Raw genomic sequence first — 22,694 nt, forward strand, 5'->3', positions numbered from 1 at the left:
AGCTGCCGTCAGGGTCACTGGGGCCTGTGGCAGAGCCCCACCCCCCCTTGCAGCACGGGGCCCAGGTGACAGCTGCAGTGGTCCCTGATGCCTGACAGTGCAGGAGCTACTTGGAGCGCTGCCAACACCACCCACATCCGCCCAATGGGGCAGTAGCAGTGTGGGCACCAGGCAGCTAAGGCCAGGCCCTGCTGCCCTGTGCTGCATGCCACAAGGCCCCAAAGCCCCCACAGCCCCTGCTACTGTGGATGAGTACAAGGCTTTTTTTCTTGTCTTTTCTTTTCTATTTTTTTTTAAAGTGCCAGGAGGCTGGGGCCAGGTGGGGCAGCCATCAGGGGGTTGAGTGGGGCAGTCATTGGGGGTCCTGCAGGAGCCAGCATAGGATGGGGCCAGGCAGGGCAGCAATCTGGGGGGCTGGAGGAGCAAGCGGGAGTGGGGCATGTGGGCCCTGCTGGGGGGTTGGTAGCCCCTGCAGGGGCCAAGTGGCCCCTGTTGGGGGGCTGCGGTCCCTGTTGGGGGCTGCAGTCCCTGTGGGGGGGATGTGAACCCTGTGGGGGGCTGTGGCCCCTGTGACGGGGCTAAAGCCCTGTGGGGGGATGTCTGTGAGCTGTGCAGGGGGCTGCACTTTGCAGGGGGCAAGGGACCCACCCCTCCTTAGCAGCCCCCCTGCACAGTCCCTCCATAATCCACCCACACCTACTCAAACACCCACAGCCCCCACATCCCTCCACAGCCACCCAGTTAGGGCCAGGAGGACATGTTTTGACAGTTCAAAGCAGGCCACCACACTGGGAACATCTTCCAGGCGATAGCTGCCCAGATGGCCGGGCAGGGGCACACATGGTAGTAGTGCCGCACAAAGGCCAACTCTGCAGCCACAACCCACTGGCAGCTGGCCCAGAGGGGCAGATGCCTCTACTCGCTGTGCAGTCCCTAGCTGGGTCTGGCAGGTGGCAGCAGGTCACATCCAGGCAGCAGCCTCCACTGCCAGACTGCTGTAGTGGGTAAAGGGTGCAGGGAACTCTCAGGGCTGCTTCAGCAGTTCAGCTGGCACAAGGGGTACTGTCCCCAGGTACCAATTGACTGGACCCCAGAAGCTCCTGAGAGTGAGTAGCCCTGAGCTACTTGCCAAGGTGGCTTTTCGTACTGATGGGGCCAGGACAGGGCAGCTTTTTATACTGCTGGGCTGGCCCCGGGTTCTAGCTCCCCCTGGCTGCAGATCCGGGAGGAGCCAGGCAGGGTTATTTTGCCCCAAGTGGCACAATTTGCCCCACACCAAAGTGCATGTTTGGGCACGTGCGCTGAGGCAAAAAGCCCCTCAAATTTGCACCACTTCTACTTGAGTTGCTGCAAGCACATGTGTTTGCATGTGTGGATGCGCCCATAAAGTTTTCCTGTAATGTTACTTTACTTGGTTTTATTTGAGCTGTTATTTTCATGTCTTCATAATAATTGCATGTACTGATTACCCTTCATAGTGACTAGCACTAAGGAATTGTATACTAGTTAAGTTTCTAATGTAGGATTTGCATAAGAAGCCCTGCAGAATTCATCTGCATATGTGAGCCAGCACGGCTTATCTGTTTTCAAGCAGATATGAAACTAATCCCAGTGGTGAGAGGCAACTGCTAAGCAAACTACTGTAGTTTTAATATTTCTTTACTTCATTATTAATGAAATACTTGTATAGATCACAAAGATTTGGTTATAGTTTAATTCTCAGATGAGAATCATAGTATAGAGATGTCTCTTCCAAGTATGTTTAAATCTCTTTGATAATGAAAATCTGTCTTCAGTTGTTATATACTTTAAAGTTATGATACACTTTGAGTAAGGTAGAGATAAGTATGAAATAATTCATTATGAAAACTAATTTCAGCAAACTGTACATTGGAAGCTGAATATATTAAAAATTCACTTAAGCATGGTAGTTTTTTTAACACCATTCAGATTCAAGCTGATAAATATTTTAAAATGTGCTGAGAAATAGGACATTGAAGTAGGGCCACAAAGCTGTCATTCAATTTGAATAGTCCCATTATAAGAAGAATCAGTACTTTCTGTGCCCTTTCTAAACCTGTTACTTATTAAAATGATGATGTTCTTTAGCCTCACTTCAGTCTTTTTTGAGGAGACATATTAAATTCATGCCATCAACTCCTTATCAAGAGAACTGTATGTTCATATTTAATTCCCTGTGTAATTTAGAAGGAGTGATCTAATGGGTTAAACAGTGAACTGGAACTGAGGAGGTCTGTGTTCTGTTCTCTGCACTGTCACTAAACTGTGGTATGGACTTGGGCAAGTCTGATCACTTCACTGAGCCTCTCTTTTCTTTCCCACCCTATGTTTATACAGTTTAGATTGTCAGTGTTTCAAGGCAGGAGCTGTCTCCTACTGGTGTAGAACACCTGGTACAATGAGACCTCAACATGTTTGGGGCCCCCAGGGACTACTGTAATATAGTAGCATTATGTGAAAATTACTTACTGTAATTTTGTAATGTTATCTGAAAGACTGTGCAACCTCTAATACTGCATTTTGATGATCTTATCTATCTGAATTATTGAGGTTAGCTAGCCAAATAATAGGGCAGTTGAGTCAAATTAGCCTTCGTTGGGAGACTGTCTGATGGATTTCTTCTCTTTCTACATTCTCAGAAAAAAACATTTGTAAAGAGCACAGAAAGCAATACAAGAAGGAACTGATCCTGTGACAGTATCTGTAATAAAGGTTCTCAGTTGTTGTAACCTGACCCACCCTTAGGAAATTTAAAGATTTGGAACCCAGTCCTTGGTTTGGACTGAACTTTGTACTTTCTCAGTTCCCTGGACTACCAGAAAGCATTTTGGCCTTTAGCCAAGTTAAAGCAGCCTTAGTTCATTATAATTTGTTCCAGCTGGTAATAACCACCAAAGCTGTAATATCAGCTGTGGATCAACAAAAGTGTTCTGGCCGGTGGCCACACCAGTCCCTTTCACTGTGCTTCACCCTCATGTTTAGGTTCTCCCTGAGTAGCATGGGGTTCTTCCAGGTCAGTGCTATCTTGAGGCTCAAGATCTGGCTCTTTAATTTATTATTTTGGCTTTCATAGTTGTTTTATATTCTGTCAACATTTGCTGGTCTTTAAACTCTGTTTCAAACTTTCAGGGGTGAAAGAAAACCAAAAATTGATCTTTTCAGAACATGTGTTGCTGCTATTCCTCGATTGCTTCCTGATGGAATGTCAAAACTTGAGCTGATCGATTTACTGGCAAGGTAGGTTGTGTAAATGCTTAAAAGACTCATCTGCAGGAATTGAATGAGACTGAGTTTCAGTCTGTGTAATTATTTCTTAGGCAGAATCACATATATAAGGTAAAATGATGTGTAATTGAAGCTTATGCCACAATAGATGTGAACAGCAGTATGTAAGATTGCATTCATACCTACAAACCTCTAATGCAGAAGTAAATGTCCTCTTTAGAAATGTTTTTTTACATTGTGAACTAGTACATTCATTCTTTCAGATAGCACTTTGAAAACAAACACCTTTTTGTAATGTGATGTGTATTTAATTCTTACTACAGTAAAAGCCACGTTATCCGCCACTTCATTAACTGGCATGCTCTATTAACCGGCATGCTGGTCGATGCTGGTCGAAACATCAAAAGCAAAACTGGAAGTGGGACTTCCGGTTTCACCAAGTCCCACTTTGGTCCACGACACAGGGCAAAGCAGCCTGTGTGGGGCCTCCCTCCCTGTCCCCCAGTACAGTGACGCCAGGGGAGGGGTAGGAGGGGCGGCACGGTGCCTGTCCCCCGGCACTCTGATGCTCTAGACGCATTGGGAGGGGCGTCTTTGCCTGACCAGGCAAAGACACCTCTCAGCTAACTTGCATATTTGGTTATCCGGCACCCCCCATTCCCCATGGGTGCCAGATAACAGAGCTTTTGCTGTACTGTTATGATAGCAGCATGCTACAAAAAGAGAAGATCTATATCTGGCATAATGAGAAAACATACAATTAAAAATTCCAGATTGGGATTATATATTTTACACATCTGCCTAGCAAAACAATGTGGCAGGCTTGGTGCGTTTGAACTTTATCTTCTTACTACTAGATCATACGTATTTTTAAATTTAAAAAAAGCAAAAAACAGAGAGGTAGGAGGGTTTGAGTCTGTCATACTCCTGAGCTAGGACCCTTCTGATCTGCATGAAAACAATTTCATTGTCATGAAAGAGGTGGATTATGATTCAGAACCTACAAAACGGAAGTAGGCTCATGGATTTAATAACAATGATATAGTAGGGGCATATAAAGATTCAGTTGTACTACAGTTATGAAAAGCCATAATGATAGGTGAGAATTTTCAGCATAGAACACTCTGCTGTTAAATCTGCATTCTGGTATCAAAGTACCACTGCTAAATGTTTTTAACATATGTCTTGTAGACACCCTGTTAAAATGGAATTATTACTGATTATATTGGAAAAGCAAGTCTCAAGGACCCCAGTAATATGTCAGTATTATCAGGTAACAGTGACAAAGCAATGTGGGCACCATCATGAGGTGTGTTTAAACTGTGTACATAGAGGTCAAGGGGGGGATCATTTGCAGAAGCATTTGGTCTTGTCTGCTGCAGGCTGAATCCCAGTCAGACAGCTGCTTAGACCCATGGTGAATTGCAGACAGCTACAAGGGCCAAAAATATAGTCAAGAATAGGTGTGATGCTTGGATGTCCTTGTCATGTCTTCTGTTGCCAGACCATATTCCACTGCACCAATAGTTAAGACTGAGATAAATTATACAAGGACATTTATGTTGGTTCTCCTCCAGTGATGAATTGCCCATATGTTAGGGTAATCCCCTCCAGGCTGGTATGAGTTGAATTTCTCTCTATTGACTCCTATAGGTAAGAAGAAGTATTCATGGATTACATAGGCAGTCTCATCCAGCTTTTATTGGCTATAAATATGGTGCAGCAACAGAGGGCCTTATGGGTAGGATTGATAAAGTAGGAGGCAAATTCTTTTCATTGCTCTTCAGTGTTCTTAAGAGACATAGTAAACATCTGAATTAGAATTACTGTGGTCCACGGGACAAATAAGGGAACAGGAAGGAAACTGACTGAAAACTGTCTCAGTTTCCTTGCATTTAGGCCTGAACTCTTGATTATCCTGTGATATCACGTAAGCAATACATTTACTCCTAATATGCCCAGAATTTAAATGTTAATGATATTTCATACCAGCCTTGTAGTACTATAATTTAATTGTGGTTAAACAGTTTTGCAATACATACCTCAGACTTACAGTGTGCAGCTGTCTTTAACATTGCATCAGCACTGCATCCTGTTACACAATGAGGTAATTTACCTTGTTGTGTCATATTCCAAATACCCTCCAGTAACTTATATATGGGGGAAGCCCGCTGCTTTGTGCAGTGCATCATGGGAGTGACATGCACCAAAATATAGTCTCCTGTGTGGATTGTGCTCCTCGTTCATTGTCTGACATGTGTTTCTGTAGTTGCCATCCTCATTATGATAATACCCTGTGCTTGCGTGTACTGTCTGCTGTTGGTAAGGACCAAAATTGTCTTGTAAAAGTGGTAGAAATCGGTCTGGGGGTCAGTACAGTCAAGGTCTTGGAATGTATTCCTATTTGTTACATTGTAAAGTGGGTTCCTTTTATGCGAATTTAAATTATGCACCATTTTCCAGGAACGCGTGTACAGCATAAAGCGAGGGAAACCTGTACTAGAAGTGAAGAGAGTATTTCTGCTCTAAGTTCAGTATGAGGGACAATGGCATTATCTTAGAGAGATACTCAAATGGTTCTCCATCTTCCTCACATAGAGCTGCCTTTACACCTTTATTAGTATTAACTATATGCACTATAAAATAATTAGTTGTCTGAGCTCCATCTCAAATATGGCCTTTTTTCCTCATTACAGCCACATGAGAGCAACAAGGGTGATGCTGTGGTGGGTGTCTGCTACAGACAACCGGACTAGAAAGATGAGGTTTATGCGGCTTTCTTCAGATAGTACTAGTCCAGATCATAGAACCTGGTTCTCATGGGGGGCTTCAATCACCCTGACAGCTGCTGAGAGAGCAATACAGCAGTGCCCTGGCAGTCCAGGAAGTTTTTGGAGAGTGCTGGGGACAACTTCCCAGTGCAAGTGTTGGAGAGGCCAATGAGAGACTGTGTTCTCCTTGACTGCCTGCTCACAAATGGAATAATTGGAGGTGGACGTAGAAGTGGACAGCAACTTGGGCAGCAGCAACCATGAAATGACTGAGTTCAGGATCCTTAGGAATGAAAGGAAGGAGAGCAGCAGAGTAAGGACCCTGGACATCAGAAAAGCAGACTGACTCACCCAGGGAGCTGATGGATAGACCCCTTGGGAGGCCAGTCTGAGGGGGAAAGGAGTCAGGTTTTACTTTAAAGGAAACCTGGTTTTACTTCAAAGAAACTTTACTGAGGACACAGGAAGCATGGCACGGAAAGCATGGCAGAAAACTAGTTTGGCTTAGCAGGGACTCTTCGATGAACTAAAACGCAAAAAGGAATCTTACAAGAAGTGGAAACTTGGACAAATGACTAGGGAGGAGTATAAGAGTATTGCTCGGGCATGCAGGGTTGAAATCAGAAAGGCTAAAGCATTACTGGAATTGCAGCTAGCAAGGGACATGAAGGGTAACATGAAGGGTTTCTACAAGCATGTTAGCAATAAGAGGAAGATCAAGGAAAGAATGGGTCCCTTACTAAATGGAGGAAGCAACCTGGTGGCAGATGATGTGGAAAAGGCTGAAGTACTCAATGCCTTTTTTATATCAGTCTTCACAGACAAGGTCAGCTGCTAGGCTACTGCACCTGGCAGCAGAGCTGGGGAAAGAGGTATGCAGCCAACAACAGTAAGAAAACATGTTAGGGACTATTTAGAAAAGCTGGATGTGTACAAGTCCATGGGGTCAGATGAGATGCACCCAAGGGTGCTGAGGGAGTTGGCCAATGTAACTGCAGAGCCGCTGGCCACTATCTTTGAAAACTTGTGAGGATTGGGACAGGTCCCAGATAACTGGAAAAGAGCAAATATAGCACCATCTTTAAGAAAGGGAAGAAGGAGGATCCAGGGAACTGCAGACCAGTCAGCCCCACCTCAGTCCCTGGAAAAATCATGGATCAGGTCTTCAAGGAATGCATTTCTAAGCACTTGGAGTAGAAGAAGGTGATTAGGTACAGTCAGTATGGATTCACCAAGGGCAAGTCAGGCCTGACCAACCTGATTGTCTTCCATCATGAGATGACTGGCTCTGTGGATGTGGGGAGACCAGTGGATGTGATGCCTTGACTTTAGCAAGGCTTTTGATACAGTCTCCCACAGCATTCTTAGTTTCATAGTTTGTAGGGTCAGAAGGGACCTGAACAGATCATCAAGTCCGACCCCCTGCCATGGGCAGGAAAGAATGCTGGAGCCAAAAGGAGGCTAGATAATCACCTGGCTAAGTGATTATCTAGCCTCCTTTTGAAGACCCCCAGGGTAGGAGTGAGCACCACTTCCCTTGGAAGTTGGTTCCATATCCTAGCCGCCCTGACTCTGAAGTAGTGCTTCCTGATGTCTAGCCTAAACCTACTCCCAGTCAACTTGTGGCCATTATTCCTAGTTACTTCTGGTAGTGCTTGGGGGAACAGGGACTCTTCCGTGCCCTGCTGGTCCCTCCTGGTAAGTTTATAGATGGCCACCAGATCTCCTCTCAGCATTCTCTTGTGGTTCAGGTCCTATAGCCTCTCCTTGTAGGGCCTGCTCTGCTGCCCCTTGATCATGTGAGTGGCCCTCCTCTAGACCCTCTCAATGCTGTCTACATCCCTCCTGAAGTGCGGCGCCCAGAACTGGATGCAGCACTCCAACTGCGACCTGACCAGTGTCGCGTAGAGGGGGAGGATCACCGCCTTGGACCTGCTCGTGATGCATCTGTGGATGCATGACAAGGTGTGGTTAGCCTTACGGATCGCATCCTCACGTTCGTGGCCCATGTTCATTTTGGAATCAATAATGACTCCCAAGATCCTTTTCTGCCTCTGTGCTGACAAGAAGGGAGTTCCCCAGCCTGTAGGTGTGCTGCTGGTTCTTTCTCCCTAGGTGCAGTACCTAGCACTTGTCAGTATTGAATCCCACCCTATTCTCATCTACCCACCCCTATAACCTGTCCAGATCTAGTTGTAACCTGTCCGTCCCTTCTAGCATGCCCACTTCTCCCCACATCTTAGTGTCATCTGTGAATTTGAACAAGGTGATTTTCACCCCCTCATCCAGGTCGCTGATGAAGATGTTAAACAGTGCGGGCCTGAGGACTGAGCGCTGGGGGACCCCACTGCCCATGTCCCTCCAGGTCGAAAATGACCTGTCCACCACCACTCTCTGGGGTGCGGTCCTCCAGCCAATTCGTAAGCAAATTTATGGGTTGGATGAATGGACTGTAAGGTGGATAGAAAACTGGCTGGATCATCAGGCTCAAAGGGTAGTAATCAGTGTTTCGCTGTCTAGCTGGCAGCCAGTAACAAGTGGGATGCCCCAGGGGTCAGTTGTATATCCAGGTTTGTTCAATATCTTCAACAATGATCTGGAAGATTGGGTGGAGTGTACCAAGTTTGCAGATGATACCAAGCTGGGTGGATTTGTAGATAAGTTGGAGGGTAGGACTATGATTCAGAGAGACCCCAGAAATTGGATGATTGGACCAAAAGAAGTCTCATGAAGGACAAGTACAAAGTCCTGCACTTAGAATGGAACAATCACATGTACCAGTACAGGCTGAGGACTAAGTCGCTAAGCAGCAGATCTGCAGAAAAGGACCTGGGGATTATAATGAACAAGAAGCTGAATATAAGCCAACAGTGTGCTCTTGTTGCCCAGAAGACTAACAGCATACTGGGCTGCATTAGTAGGAGCACTGCCAGCAGATCAACCAATCAGACAGGATGTAGACAAATTGGAGAGCGTCCAGTGGAGGGCAGTGAAAATGATTAGGGGGCTGGGACACATGACTTCTAAAGAGAGACTGAGAGAACTGGTCTTATTTAGTCTGGAGAAGAGAAGACTATGGGGGGGATTTCATCACAGCCTTAACTACCTGAAGGGGGTTTCCAAAGGGATGGAGCTAGACTGTTCTCAGTGGTAGCAGATGACAACAAGGAGCAATAGTCTCAAGTTGTAGCAAGGGAAGTTTAGGTTAGATATTTTGAAAAACTTTCTCACTAGGACAGTAGTAAAGCACTAGAACAAGTTACCCAGAGAGGTGGTAGAATCTCTATCCTTGAAGGTTTTTAAGACCTGGCTAGACAAAGCTTTGGCTGGGATGATCTTGCTGGGGCTGGTCCTGCTTTAAGCAGGATGTTGAACTAGATGGCTTCTTGAGGTCCCTTCCAACCCTAATTTTCTATGATTTGATCCCACATACATTGCAGAAGCTTAGGCTTTTCATTTCTGCAAATGCTTCACAATACTTATTACAATGTTAAATCACTTCAAATTCTGAATTCACTAAATTTTGTGACTAAATTTTTTCTAGTAGCTGAATTTAGGATTACGGGGCTTTGATCACATCTAATGGTAATCCTTTTGAAAAAAGCAACTTGGAGTCCTCAAGCCCCTTTAATAGGGACTTGGTTAAGTTGGATGTTTGGACAGAAAGCTGTTAACATTTCCTCCTTTCTTGAGATGAAACAGCATCTTTGGGATAATAGATTATTTTACTCACAGTTTGGTTTGAATTTTCATCCTAACAACAGATGTGTCTTTTGGCAGTTTCCAGAAAGAATCTGTAAATCAACAGCTAGGTTTTCTTCCAAGACAGCTGTATTCAAATTTCAAGCAGTAAAGCAGATGTCAAGCTTACACTCTGGCTTTTGACCCTTTGCTGCCCATTGAATATATTCATTACAAATTCCCAAGACAGGTTTTAAACTTAAGGGGCTGAAGTGCAAACAAATGAGCTTTTACTTGCACTGAATCTTGGATTTTTTTTATCAGGAAGAATTGTTAGAAACTAAAAGAGGTATTACCTCCAACATCTGGCATGTCTGCATATCTTCTTGACATCTCATGATTTTCCCTTTGGCAAAGAGCTGCTTTAGTAAACCAGATTAATTACTGATAAAGTCTTATTCCTGAGAATAATGGAGAAATTCTCCACAAAGCCCCCTTAGCTCAGTTGACTTATCCATTGTACTGACTCTGCTAACATAATACTGCAGAGTTTCTGTCTTAAGCTAAGTTTAACTTCCATTTCCTTTGATAAAATTTTCCAGTGCCTTTGTACAGTAACTTGGCCTTAGAGACAATAATAGTTTGTTTATTGTTTTCGATCACCACCATATTTCGTTGCCTAATGATTATTGCATGGATGAATTTAATATAATTTCAGTTTATAGCCTATTTTTATTATTTTTGATGTCCAAAGGAGAAAAGAAAAAACATTGCCTTAATTAAGTGCAAGATAAATATAGTAATACCCAATTTGTACATGAATTCCTGTGGATCCTAAAGCACAGCAGTCTCTATTGCTGAAGTTCTATGATAGTCAACCTTTTCTTTGACAGAGTAAAGCAGTCTCTGATTTGATTGTGAAAAATTGTATTACAGCGATCTGGTTGGAGTAATTTAATTTCACTTTTTCAGACAGCAGGGCAACTTTTGTTCTAAATTCCACTTAATCATATAATTCCAGACAAATAGAACTTGGTCCATTGCATTCTTTTAGCTTTTCTCTAGACTTTTTCCTTTTTATTACAGAGAAGTCGTATGAGGCAGTGTTAGAGTTCATGTGTTTAACTTCATGTAAAGATATACTCTCAATAATTTTTTTCTGTTCCTTGACTGAAGTTTAATTTTAATTGTTATACAAACCCTTGGGAGTTTTGTTTCATTTTTGTTTGTTTTTATATACCCAAGATAAAATAAAATGCATGAGATGTATGTATTAACCTGAAACCTTTTTTATTTTGCGAGCAAACAAGTCAACACTATTTTTGTTCTGAGAGATTGCAAAGATGCCATATTTAATCTTGGAGTATGTTTGTAAGTACAAAAATAAAATGTTCATATGACTACTCTGTACTAACACGGTAATTGTGACCAGAGTAAGCTTTTATTTTGAATCCACAGCTATATTCAAGAACTGGTGTAACAAGAATTATTATATTCACTTTGATGAGTTTCTATTAATGTTAATTTACTTTGCTTATCACTGTTGATGGGGCTTGTATTTTTTATATTTTATTTTTTCACAAAGGCTCTCTATCCATATGGACGATGAACTTCGGCACATTGCACAAAATTCTCTTCAGGGTCTACTTGTTGACTTTGTTGACTGGCGGGAAGATGTACTCTTTGGATTTACTAATTTCCTGCTACGTGAAGTGAATGATATGCATCATACTCTCCTTGATACTTCCCTAAAATTGCTGCTACAGTTGCTTACACAGTGGAAGCTTGTAATACACACTCCAGGAAAAACCTCTGAACAAGCAAAAAACAGATCCTCCGAGGTATAAATGCACAAACAAAACTGCACTCCAGTTTTTGCTCATTTATTACACTAATTGTTGTGTTTTATATATGCCTTATCTATCCAGATTGTAACTCCAGGGTTCACTGCTGTTACACTTTTTTCATAATTAGTTCTGTTGTCACCTGTGGACAGCTGTTACAGTTGATGTCATTGTGCGAGATGTTATTATGGGAGGAGGTGTTACATGAGGCGTACAACATAGCAGAATGCATGTCAAACCAGAACAGATTTTCATAGATTGATAGACTGTAAGGCCGGAAGGGACCTTGGAAGATTATCGGGTCCAGCCCCCTGCACCAAGCAGGAAAGATAACTGGGGGTCAGGTGACCCCAGCAAGGTGACTGTCTAGTCTCCTCTTGAAGATTTCCAGGGTAGGTGATTGCACCACTTCTGGAGGGAGCTTATTCCACAGTCGGACACCCTGACTGTGAAGAAGTTTTTCGTAATGTTGATCCTGAATCGATCTTCCAGGAGTTTGTGGCCATTACTCCTGGTTTTCCCCTCGGGTGCCCTGGTGAACTGTTGCTCACTGAGCCCTTGATGTATTCCCCTAGTATAGCAGTAAGCTGCTACCAGGTCTCCTCTTAGCCTTCTTTTCTTCAGGCTGAGTCAAGAAAAATACATACTTGCTGAGTATACAAAAATACATACAGGCTGAGTCAAGAAAAATACTTCTTAAGAAAAATACATAAAGTGAAGTATGAGAGTACATGGGACAGAGAGACTTCCCCAATACCTGGAAATGACACATAATGCTAAAAAATAAAAAGAAAGTTTCTGTGATTCACTTCAAACTTTCTAAAATGTGACACCTTTATGAACTGAGCATCCATGTAAACTCTTCCAAAGTATTAGTCTATCACATAACTAAAGGTACAGATACTGTACTGTTAGCATGATCAAAGGGGATCAACTGATGTTTTCTAATTAACTACTTTTGTGAGCTACAGTACAGTCCCACGTATACAAAAATCTTATTGGACTTCTGTTGTCTCTCACAATATACACACAAAAAATTACCCATTTTATCTGAATTCCCATTCATCCAAATAATGTCCTATTCTCCCATTCAGTTGGATAAGTAAGATTTTATGACCAAGATTTTCAAATGTGACTTTGTATCAGTATTTTTGGTGCCCAACATGAAACACTTTTAAAGGGCCTAATTTTAGAGATAGTTGCTGCCCGTAGACATGCTGGTTTGCATTCCAATTAGAATATTCCAGAGCAGACTCAACTGACTCTGTTCCGTGTTCTGATTACAGCAGCATTGCCTCACCATCACGTGTATTAAGCCCCCCACATTTTAAAATGGCCACGGGGCGCTTTGAAACTCATTGAATAAGCTTTAGTTAAAATGCCCTTGCAGCCATTTTAAAACATAGAGGACTTAATACATGTGATAGTGAGCTGTTTTAATGAGAGCAACTATCAGGAAACTGCTTTAATTAAAATGGCCCTTCCTCACCCCAAGCATGTGTACAGGCACCCAGTGTTTAACTCACTTTGAAAATCAAATGAGCAAGAAACTGAGCAATATGTTTGCTTTTCACGATTATTTCTGTGAATTTTCCTGTTTATGTCTCTTAAAAATCTGCCCAAATGTAAACGATGTAATCATTCTTTCCAATATGCATCCCACTGTATCATACTTTTTACTTGCTCAAAATGTCTCTGTATAAATATGGGGCATGTATTCCTATAAAATGTCAGAAGAAATTTGAAGTCTGGGGAAAAGGCAATTCTTTTCAGGATCAATAAACAACACAAAAATAGAATGACAAATAGTTTTAGATACTAAATAAGGAATTTCACATCCCCTTCACACTAGCACCATACACAGTTAGTTTTTTAGAGCTAAGTATTATTGTAGATTGTGCTGCATATAGTAATCCCTTTTCTGCCTTCATGAGGAAGGGATCTTTGATCAGGCAGGTTGATGGGAGTAGTGTGCCTGAAGCGCCAGCCCCACCTGCTTGGCTTCTCTTCTGCCTAGTATAAACAAGGGGACCTTGTTTGAGCAAAGGCAGCTGAGGCTGAGTAGAATGGAACAGATCTTCTGTTCCCCTAGCCACCTCTTTGGCCAATTCAAACATCAATGAAAAATCTGATTGTTTCTCATATCTCCCCTCTCTGCATAGGTAATCATTTGTAGACATATAGCAGCTTTCTTCCGAATGAAAGCTGCCCTATCTGCCTAGCCCTCCAGGTGCTTTAGTTGTCAGATCTGGGTTTCCAGGCATGCTGTGCCTTGACCCAACTATATTTAGGGTCCAGGAAGACTTTTTGCCCTCTGGGCAAACACAGTGTGAATTAAGTAACCTGGGAAGTAGGTGGGTTGGGAGAATTAAGAAAAGTAGTCGTATTTTTAAATAAATGAAAATGTTTAAAATGCGGTTGCTTTATAATGTTAGTATCCAGTGCAGTTAAGGGGATTCAGAGGGTCTCTTCCTAGGATTCAGTGAAGACTCAAGAAGGACAGGCAGACCTTTTAACCAGGGCCAAAAATGAATGTTAAGTCTTCACAGGCTAAGTACTTGCCATACATTTTTATCTTCCTTTGCAGGGAGAAGATGGGACAGTTTAGGAGTGGGTTGAATCAAACAGGAATTAAGTGGGGAATTAAGGAGGTTGCTAAGAGAGCCAGTCCTAATTCCTTGTTGTGTGGCATGAGGTCATTTAACCCTGTACTGGATCCAATTAATACCTGGTAATTTGAGGGGTGTAGGTCAGTGTCGCTCTTCTTCCCCTTGGCTAACATTAACATAAATAGTTGTGGCCTGTCCTTTTTCATTCACGTGTCCTGATCAAATTGAATATTTTTTAGTAACTTCTTTTGCACTCAACCTCATCCTCATAATTTTCCTCTCATTGTTTTACAGTTGATACCAAATGGATCCAGCCATAGAATACAGTCTGAAAGAAGTCCTTACTCCAATGTACTGCATGCTGTCGAAGGGTTTGCACTGGTCTTACTTTGTAGTTTCCAGGTTGCTACACGTAAACTAGCAGTTTTGATTCTCCGAGAAATCCGGGCTTTATTTCTTGCACTTGGCCAGGCAGAGGTATAGTTTTCCTGGTCTGTAAAAAAGATTTTCCAGAGATAATGCTCTAAACTAAAATTACCAAGGTTTTATCATAATGTAAACAATGCAAGGGGTCATGCCATATAAATAAAACCATTTGGCCGTTGGGGAATTTGTCATTTTCATTTGTCTGAGCACTGCAGAACTTAGGAGTTTAGTAGATGATGAATACAAACAACAATTTTATTATGTAAGATGTGGACATTTTTGTGGTGGTATATCCAATGTTCTTTTAAGGTTTTTTTCATTGTGATACAAGGTACGTGTAAAAGTTATAGTGTAAAATCATTCCTTTAGCATGGCAAATTATTCTGACAGAGAGGTAATTAGCCACGTTCTTGTGAAATCAGGCAAAAGGCAAGGTAGAGTTGCATCTTACAGGCATACTCAGAGATGTATAGCATAAACTTTCATAAGCATAGGGCTTACTCCATCAGATTCTGGCATCATCACCATTTACTACTAAAGAAAATGAAATTCAGTACTATAATATGTCATTCCATACAAGAAATAGTAGTACAAGAAACATTTAACTTTATCCACATAATGTTTTCCTTGTATAGTAAAGAAATCAAAATCTTTCTCTTATTTTGTATCCACCAAAAAAAAAAAAATTCATGTTGTGTGCTGGCAGCCTCAACACAGTAAGCTATCTAAATGCCTGAGAACACAAATATGTGTGTTCATAGCAAAGGAATGCTTTAATAAACAGTAAGTTAGTTTTTTGGTCCTTTGATAACAGATGCGGCAAGTCGTATGGGATTTTCAGATCCACACTTTCGTTCAGTAAACAGTGCACTAAAGTAGCTAATTAACTTATTTTCATACCACAGGCTGGGCTTGACTGTGACAGTAAAAGTAGTACAAAAAAAAAGCCCCCAGGCAAAATATATCAATTAAGACAACTTGTATATTTACAGGATTATTTTAGCAGTGCTAAATCTTAACATGATTTGTGTAGAGTTCTCTTTCATGAAAGAAGAGATATGAATAATTTGATAGAGAAAATTATTGACTAGTATTATCTTCATTTACATAGGATGATGACAGACCTATGATTGATGTCATGGATCAATTAAGTTCTTCTATTCTTGAAAGTTTTATTCATGTGGTAGTTTCAGATTCTGTAAGTACCTATTTATTATTACTGGCTGCTAATTGTTCGCAAGGTATAAGTGCTGAACAAATACAATGCGATATATTCTGAGAAAGCTATTGGAAATGCAAAGAAAACCCCTGGGCCACTTCTTAGAGATAAAGAGAAGACATGATTGTCTTAAAACTATAGTTATGCTCAAAACATTTGAATACCTCAGGTTATGCATTTTCATGTGTTTGGCCTCTGTGTATGCATAGTCACTACTAAAATGATAATTTTTGGTTTAATGATAATTTCTGTAATAATAGCTCAGCTTGCCACCAGTTATAAAATGGAATTTAGGCTACAAATGGGCTTTGCTTTTTCCTAGGAGAAAATATTTTCTCTTAGGACAAAGCATGATCATTCAAACTTTCATATCTGTTGTCCTGGGACAAATTCTAAAATGGTTCACAGGAGAAGAAGTGCTAACCGTTTGTCCCAGGACATCACAAAGTGCATCGGAACAGTTGTCCTAGGACTGCATTACTGAAGAGACAATGCATTTAGCTGCTCACTAAACCCTGATTGGAAGGGTAGTGTGTGCATATGCCAATTCCAGGACTTTTCTGTTCCAGGTCAAACATAGGCACAACTGGTCCTGAGACAAATGCCGTTCCTAGCCTTAGAGGCAAATACTCAGGCAGTGTAAATTGTCATTGACCTTTCAAATCAATGGAGTTCTGATACCTTAAACCAGCCAGCAATCTGCCTCTCACTGTCTGTCTGCCTTTAGTAGATGTCAGCAATAGCACTACCTTTTTTTTATCCTAGCAGCCATCAACTATGTACCAGGATACAGTAGCAGCTTGCATATGCCAAGTTCTGTCAACAGATGAAGGAAGGAACAGCATCTTCCCTATAGTACTTATAAAGTAGGACAGATGTAGGAAGGGACAGGATACAAGAAGCACCAAAGTGCTTGGAATTGTGATTGGCACAAACTACCTGAGCCTGGGTGCGGGTGTTTTCTTTAAGTGTAAATTTTTCAAAATCACTTGGATAGATAAGCACAGAAATCCCAAAATTAAAAATTCTTATTTCATAAAATCATAGAAATCATAGAAAGTTACAGTTGGAAGGGACCTCAGGAAGCCATCTAGTCCAAGCCCCTGCTCAAAGCAGGACCAGCCCCAACTAGATCATCCCAGTCAAAGCTTTGTCTTTCCAGCTCTTAAAAACCTCCAAGGATGGAGATTCCACCACCTCTCTGGGTAACCTGTTCCAGTGTTTTACTACCCTCCTAGTGAAAAAAATCTTCCTAATATCTAACCTAAACTTCCCTTGCTGCAACTTGAGATCATTACTCCTTGTTCTGCCATCTGCCACCACTGAAAACAGCCTAGCTCCATCTTCTTTCAAACCCCGCTTCAGGTAGTTGAAGGCTGCTATTAAATCTCCTATCAGGCTTCTCTTCTCTAGACTAAATAACTGTACACACATATTCTGTTGGGCACTCTGGGATGTGAAACTAATATTTTTGGAAAAATGGTGTCCATTGATGGCCTCCGTGCCCTCTTGTGCTCTGTAGTGGGGTGCATAAAGGGTGGGTTAGCACAGTTGTTTCTCCAGTTGTTTTTTACTGCTCATAACTGTAAGGCAATCCCTGCAAGGTCCATGTCTCTAGGCACTGTGCAGTTTGTTTTTTCTGGTCTGGCTAGTTCTAATTTATAGTTATTGCTGTCAAAAATAGTAGTGATCAAAGATCCTCCTGAGTCTATATGACTCATGGGGCTATCATGGTTAAGGTATGCCAGTTTCTACTGCTAGTATCACTTCTGACTACCTTTGATTCCCCATCCTGAATGAGATGGGTCACTAGAGTTGGCAGGGCCAGTAACAATGAGACAGTATTGGTCAGCATGATAGACAGTAGTCAGGAAATAGTAGTAGCCCATTATTTTGTTGACTTTTCAGCAATGAAGAGTTTTAAGGAAGGAATTGAAGGAAGATAAGAGTTGCAAGAAGGTGAGAGAACTATGTGAAGATAGCCTTCTGAGGAGTTCCTCCCAAGCATGAAGTGTAGCTGGGGAGAAAGTACAGACATGCTGGTCAGAAAATATCACAAGTGGGTGATGAAGGCTGACACTGTGGGTCAGGCGTCAGTCTCTCAGTAGTGAACAAGAGATGCTAGGTTGGTTGGTAATAGGCTGTGAGGACTTTGAAAATAAGGACAAGAATTGGAATCCATACACATGGAAATAAATAATTATCACTGTGATTTTGAAATTTCTCTCTCCACAGACTGCAATACCATTAACACACAACGTGGATCTGCAGTGGCTGGTAGAGTGGAATGCAGTCCTAGTAAACAGCCATTATGACGTAAAAAGCCCTTCCCATGTTTGGATATTTGCACAGTCCGTGAAAGATCCATGGGTTCTCTGCCTCTTCAGTTTTCTTAGACAAGAGAATTTACCAAAGCATTGTCCTACAGCTCTCAGCTATGCTTGGCCATATGCTTTTACTCGGCTACAGCTGATAATGCCTCTTGTGGATCCAAAGTAAGTGCTACGCTGTACATAAGCTTCGCTTTTAAAGGCTTGGGTTGTAATAGAAGTTCTGTAGCCCAATTTTAATATAAGTTCCTCAGTACAACAAATTGGTTATAAGAATTTTTAGTAGTGGGTTTGATTATCATAGCTTTCAACTGTAGTGATACTTATTCTTACCAACTGCATTGATTTTTGTACTGTATAATATCAAATGGTAAAACCGAGGTTACACAGCATTCATTGCTTTTTTATTATTATACAGAAGCCCCATAATTCCAATATAAAACAGCAATTTTTAAAAATTTATTACTGATTTTATCAACCCTTTTTAATTTCAGTATCCCTATAAATGCAAAAAAAACAAGCACGGCTAGCAGTGGAGACAACTATGTAACTCTGTGGAGAAACTATCTTATACTCTGTTTTGGAGTGGCAAAACCCAGTATTATGAGCCCTGGACACTTGCGTGCCTCAACTCCAGAGATCATGGCTACCACTCCAGATGGTACAGTGAACTATGATAACAAGGTAACATGACATGCTTGAGAAGAAGTATTCTGTAATTATTTAAAATAAGTTTTAAACAGCATTTGCATGTGAAATCCAATAGTAGTGATAAAAGTGTCCCAGCTAGAAGAATATTTTGATATATATGACTTTTTTTAAAGGATTCTTAGTAATTACTGAAAACTGTCAACTTCATAGCATAATGTGCATCATTAAACATTTGGTAATTTCAGTGGAATTTGGACCACATTACTGTTTTATATTGGTAGTTTACATTCTAAATTGTGTATATTCAGTACAGAAATGCTATGCTGAATGTGCACTTACTCTGGTAAGGGACTGTTATAACACATACATAACTAATAAGACATGATGGACAGTGCATTTCTGTGACTTAATGTCATGTCTAGAATGGGAATCTGAAATCCAAGGCCAAGAGGGGTAGCAGCTTAAGAAATTCAGTCATTTCCATTGAATAGAGTGTTTTGCTGAAGTTAGAAATTCAGTGAATTATATGAAGTAATTACCTTTCAAAAATAAAGAAAACCTTTTGCATGATGGGGATATGATGTGGCAGACATCCAGCCAGAATGCTACATAGCATCATACTTGCACATAACTGCTACCTAGCCACAGATAGGTATAAGGATAATATACAACAGAAGTATAACTAGCTATTTTGGCACCCTGGACAGAGATGCCACAGAGGGGCAGTGGGGGTTGCCAAGCTGCTGCTGCCGCTACCCAGGCTCCCCACACTCTAGCTACTGTTGCCGCCACGAGTTCTTTGCGCGCACACAGTCTGTTGCTGTCAACGTACACTGGGAGATGCCATGCTGATACTCCCTCTAAATCATCACTCATGGATGGTACCTGCTTGCGCCACCCTGTTTACAGTACTGATACACAAATGCCCTTTTTCTCTTAAATTATTACCAGCAAGGCAGGAAGGGAGCAGTGAAACACTCGTCAATGCTTTGATAGCTGCACTTATTGTTTTCAGTATGGGTAATGCTAACAGTAAATTCTAGTGATATCTTAATGTATTTTAGGCTATTGGAACCCCATCTGTTGGTGTCCTGTTAAAGCAGCTAGTGCCTTTAATGAGACTTGAAAGCATAGAAATCACAGAATCACTTGTATTGGGATTTGGAAGAACAAATTCTCTTGTTTTCAGGTACTGCCCAGGTTTCTGTAAAATCTCAGCTACTTGCCTTTCTTTCAAATGCTTTTCTTTTAATATAAATTTATTTGGGGTTTTTATTATTATTTCAAAATATGACTGTTTATATAGTAAGTATGATGCTGATTCTTGTTGGAGGGAGAGAGACCAGTAAAGAAAAAAGAAGCGCTGAGTTAGTAGTATATGTTTGGTATATGGGTATTGACTGGCAGTTCTGGTTGAATGGCAGTTAAAGCTTTTCCCAGTAAGTGAGTATTTCATAAAGACTAAAAGGTTTTCCAATTTACCTGTGCTACATTTAATCTACACTACCATTATGTTAGCACTTTCTTCCACTTCCATGGTACAGCAAGTGCTGCCCAACTGTAATTGCAGGCAGGGGCAAAATGGAAGTCCTTGTCAGAGCCCTTCCTAAGATGTGCTCCAGTGGTTGGACATCAGGTTGCAGCAAGGGAAGTTTAGATTAGATACTAGGAAAAAACCTCTCTCATTAGGAGGATAATAAGGCACTGGAACAGGTTTCCCAGAAAGGTTGTGGAATCTCCATCCTTGGAGGTTTTTAAGAGACAGCTAGACAAAGCCTTGGCTGGGATGATCTAGTTGGGGATGGACCTGCTTTCAGCTGGAGATTGGACTAGATGCCCTCCTGAAATCACTTAGAACCCTAATTTTCTAGGATTCTATGCTTTTATATGTGCCCAAAGAGGTAGATGAGAATGAACCTACTCCACAATGTCATAACAGCCTTATAAAGAGACTTAGTATAATACTCTTTCTCCCTTACAGGAAAAATTAAATTTATGAAAAAGCTTAATTATGAAGAACTGTATTTACACATTTATTTACTTATTTTTATTTAGGGAATTAGTAGAAGAACTTCATCCACTAATGAAAGAAGCCCTAGAAAGAAGACCAGAGGTTGGTGGAAGTAATGTGTACTTGCTGAAATAACAACATGAATTTAATGATTGTAAATATAATTCTTTGACAATACATGCTTTGACATAAAGGAGTACATGTGATTGGCTATAAGGTCCAACTGGACTTTTTAATTTAAAAAATCTTAAATAACTGTATAACAGCTATTTTAAGCAATATTTAAAACTGAATTTATTTTATAATTCAATACTTGTATAAATATACAGTATATAAAACTTTTTGGAAAAAATACAAGTTAAATACACGGAAGCTTTTCATTGTGAACTAGGAAACCCACTTACAATGATAATAAAAAAGAATCTTGTAACACAATTGGGCCACAACCATGTTTCACAACAGTATTTAAATATACTTTGTATGTATTGCATAAATAGGACTTTACCAAGGACTGTGGGTTGTCTTAAAGCCACATTGACTTGGTGATATTATATCAGTGTAGTTACTTCACTCTCAATGTACCAATTTAACTGTAGCAAACCAGATTCTGTCTGCACCTTCTTGTTATGGTACTTCCCTTTTTAACCATTTCATTCACATAGCTCTATAGGCATGTATACACTACACAGAGTAGCTCAGGTACCAGATGCAATATAGCTGCACTATCACAGTTATTATTCAGGAAGGCTAATTTCTTTTGATTATTTGCTAGAAGAAAGGTTTACTTATTGAGACCTAAGGCAGAGGTGTAAGTGGGTGCTTGAGGGCCCTGGCCAAGCAGCTACTCACAGGGTAGTGTCAGTGGTTGCACTGACGCTCCCATGGCAGTAGCAAAGCCAGCAATGCAACTGTTGCTCTTTTTGTGTCCCTCCTTCCCCACTAGAGTTAGTGCCTGAGGCTAGTGTTTCTGTTGTCCCCCTTTGGTATAGCGCTCAACTGAGATGCAAAGTAAATTGCTTTGAAAACAGACTTGATGTAGGTACAAGATGCTTAAAAGCTGAATTAACGTATTTATTTGACTCCAAGAAAACCCTGAATTTAAGAAGGCCCTTTGATAATTAGATTCTATACATGGAAAAATTTGTGCGCTATAATTTTCCATGTAAAGAATCTGATTATTGGACGGTTGTCTTAAATTTGTCCCCTGAACTGCTGCAGCAGGAAAAGCAGCGGTGGGGGACCACTGGTGGGGGAGGCAGTGGGGGGGACAGATGGTGGGAAGTCTGTAGGGGAGCAGGCAGTGGGGGAGGCAGTAGGGAGCAAGCAATGGGGTGCAGGCAATGGGGGAGATCAAGAAGCTTGACCCCTTCCCCTTGTCCCACCCCCCCCTTCCACTCCCCGCCCATTGCTTGTATTGCTCCAGCACCTTAGACTCCATCCCCACTCCAGCCCAGGACATGGCCTCCATTTTCCTAAGCAGGGACTTGAATAGTCACCCCCCCGCTGGGCCCCCCTTAGGCCCCAGGGGAGGCACACCTAGGCCAAGGGTTAGTGAGGAACTAGTTAGGGAACTTCTGGAGGGACTGGATGTATTCAAATCAGCTGGTCCGGATGATCTCCAGCCTAGAGTACTAAGGAAATTGGCTGAGGTCATTGCAGGACCCCTGGCACGGCTTTACAAGCACCGGTGGTGCTCTGGTGTGGTGCCAGAGGACTGGAAGAGGGCCAACATGGTTCCCATCTTCAAAAAGGGGAGGAAGGAAGACCCGGGAAACTATAGGCCAGTTAGTCTTACCTCAATCCTGGGCAAGCTTTTTGAGAAAATTATTCTGGCGCATATCCACGAGGGGCCAGCAGGGGAGATCATGCTTAGGGGCAACCAACATGGGTTCATTAGAGGCAGGTC

General features: G+C 41.6%; 1 protein-coding gene across 1 annotated transcript in view; it reads left to right on the plus strand.

Annotated features, from left to right (window-relative positions):
• FRY (FRY microtubule binding protein) overlaps positions 1 to 22,694 on the plus strand; it is a 480,115-nt gene that overhangs the window by 218,499 nt on the left and 238,922 nt on the right. Inside the window, exons 17-24 of the mRNA XM_019523795.1 lie at positions 3,151 to 3,258; positions 11,284 to 11,539; positions 14,446 to 14,628; positions 15,689 to 15,775; positions 18,032 to 18,291; positions 18,621 to 18,810; positions 19,842 to 19,966; positions 20,833 to 20,890. Of these exons, the coding sequence (XP_019379340.1) occupies positions 3,151 to 3,258; positions 11,284 to 11,539; positions 14,446 to 14,628; positions 15,689 to 15,775; positions 18,032 to 18,291; positions 18,621 to 18,810; positions 19,842 to 19,966; positions 20,833 to 20,890 (1,267 nt within the window). The remainder of the gene's footprint in view (positions 1 to 3,150; positions 3,259 to 11,283; positions 11,540 to 14,445; positions 14,629 to 15,688; positions 15,776 to 18,031; positions 18,292 to 18,620; positions 18,811 to 19,841; positions 19,967 to 20,832; positions 20,891 to 22,694) is intronic.

The sequence above is a fragment of the Gavialis gangeticus genome, unplaced genomic scaffold, assembly GCF_001723915.1.
Source record: "Gavialis gangeticus isolate Ggan-Ray unplaced genomic scaffold, GavGan_comp1, whole genome shotgun sequence".
NCBI lineage: Eukaryota > Metazoa > Chordata > Crocodylia > Gavialidae > Gavialis > Gavialis gangeticus.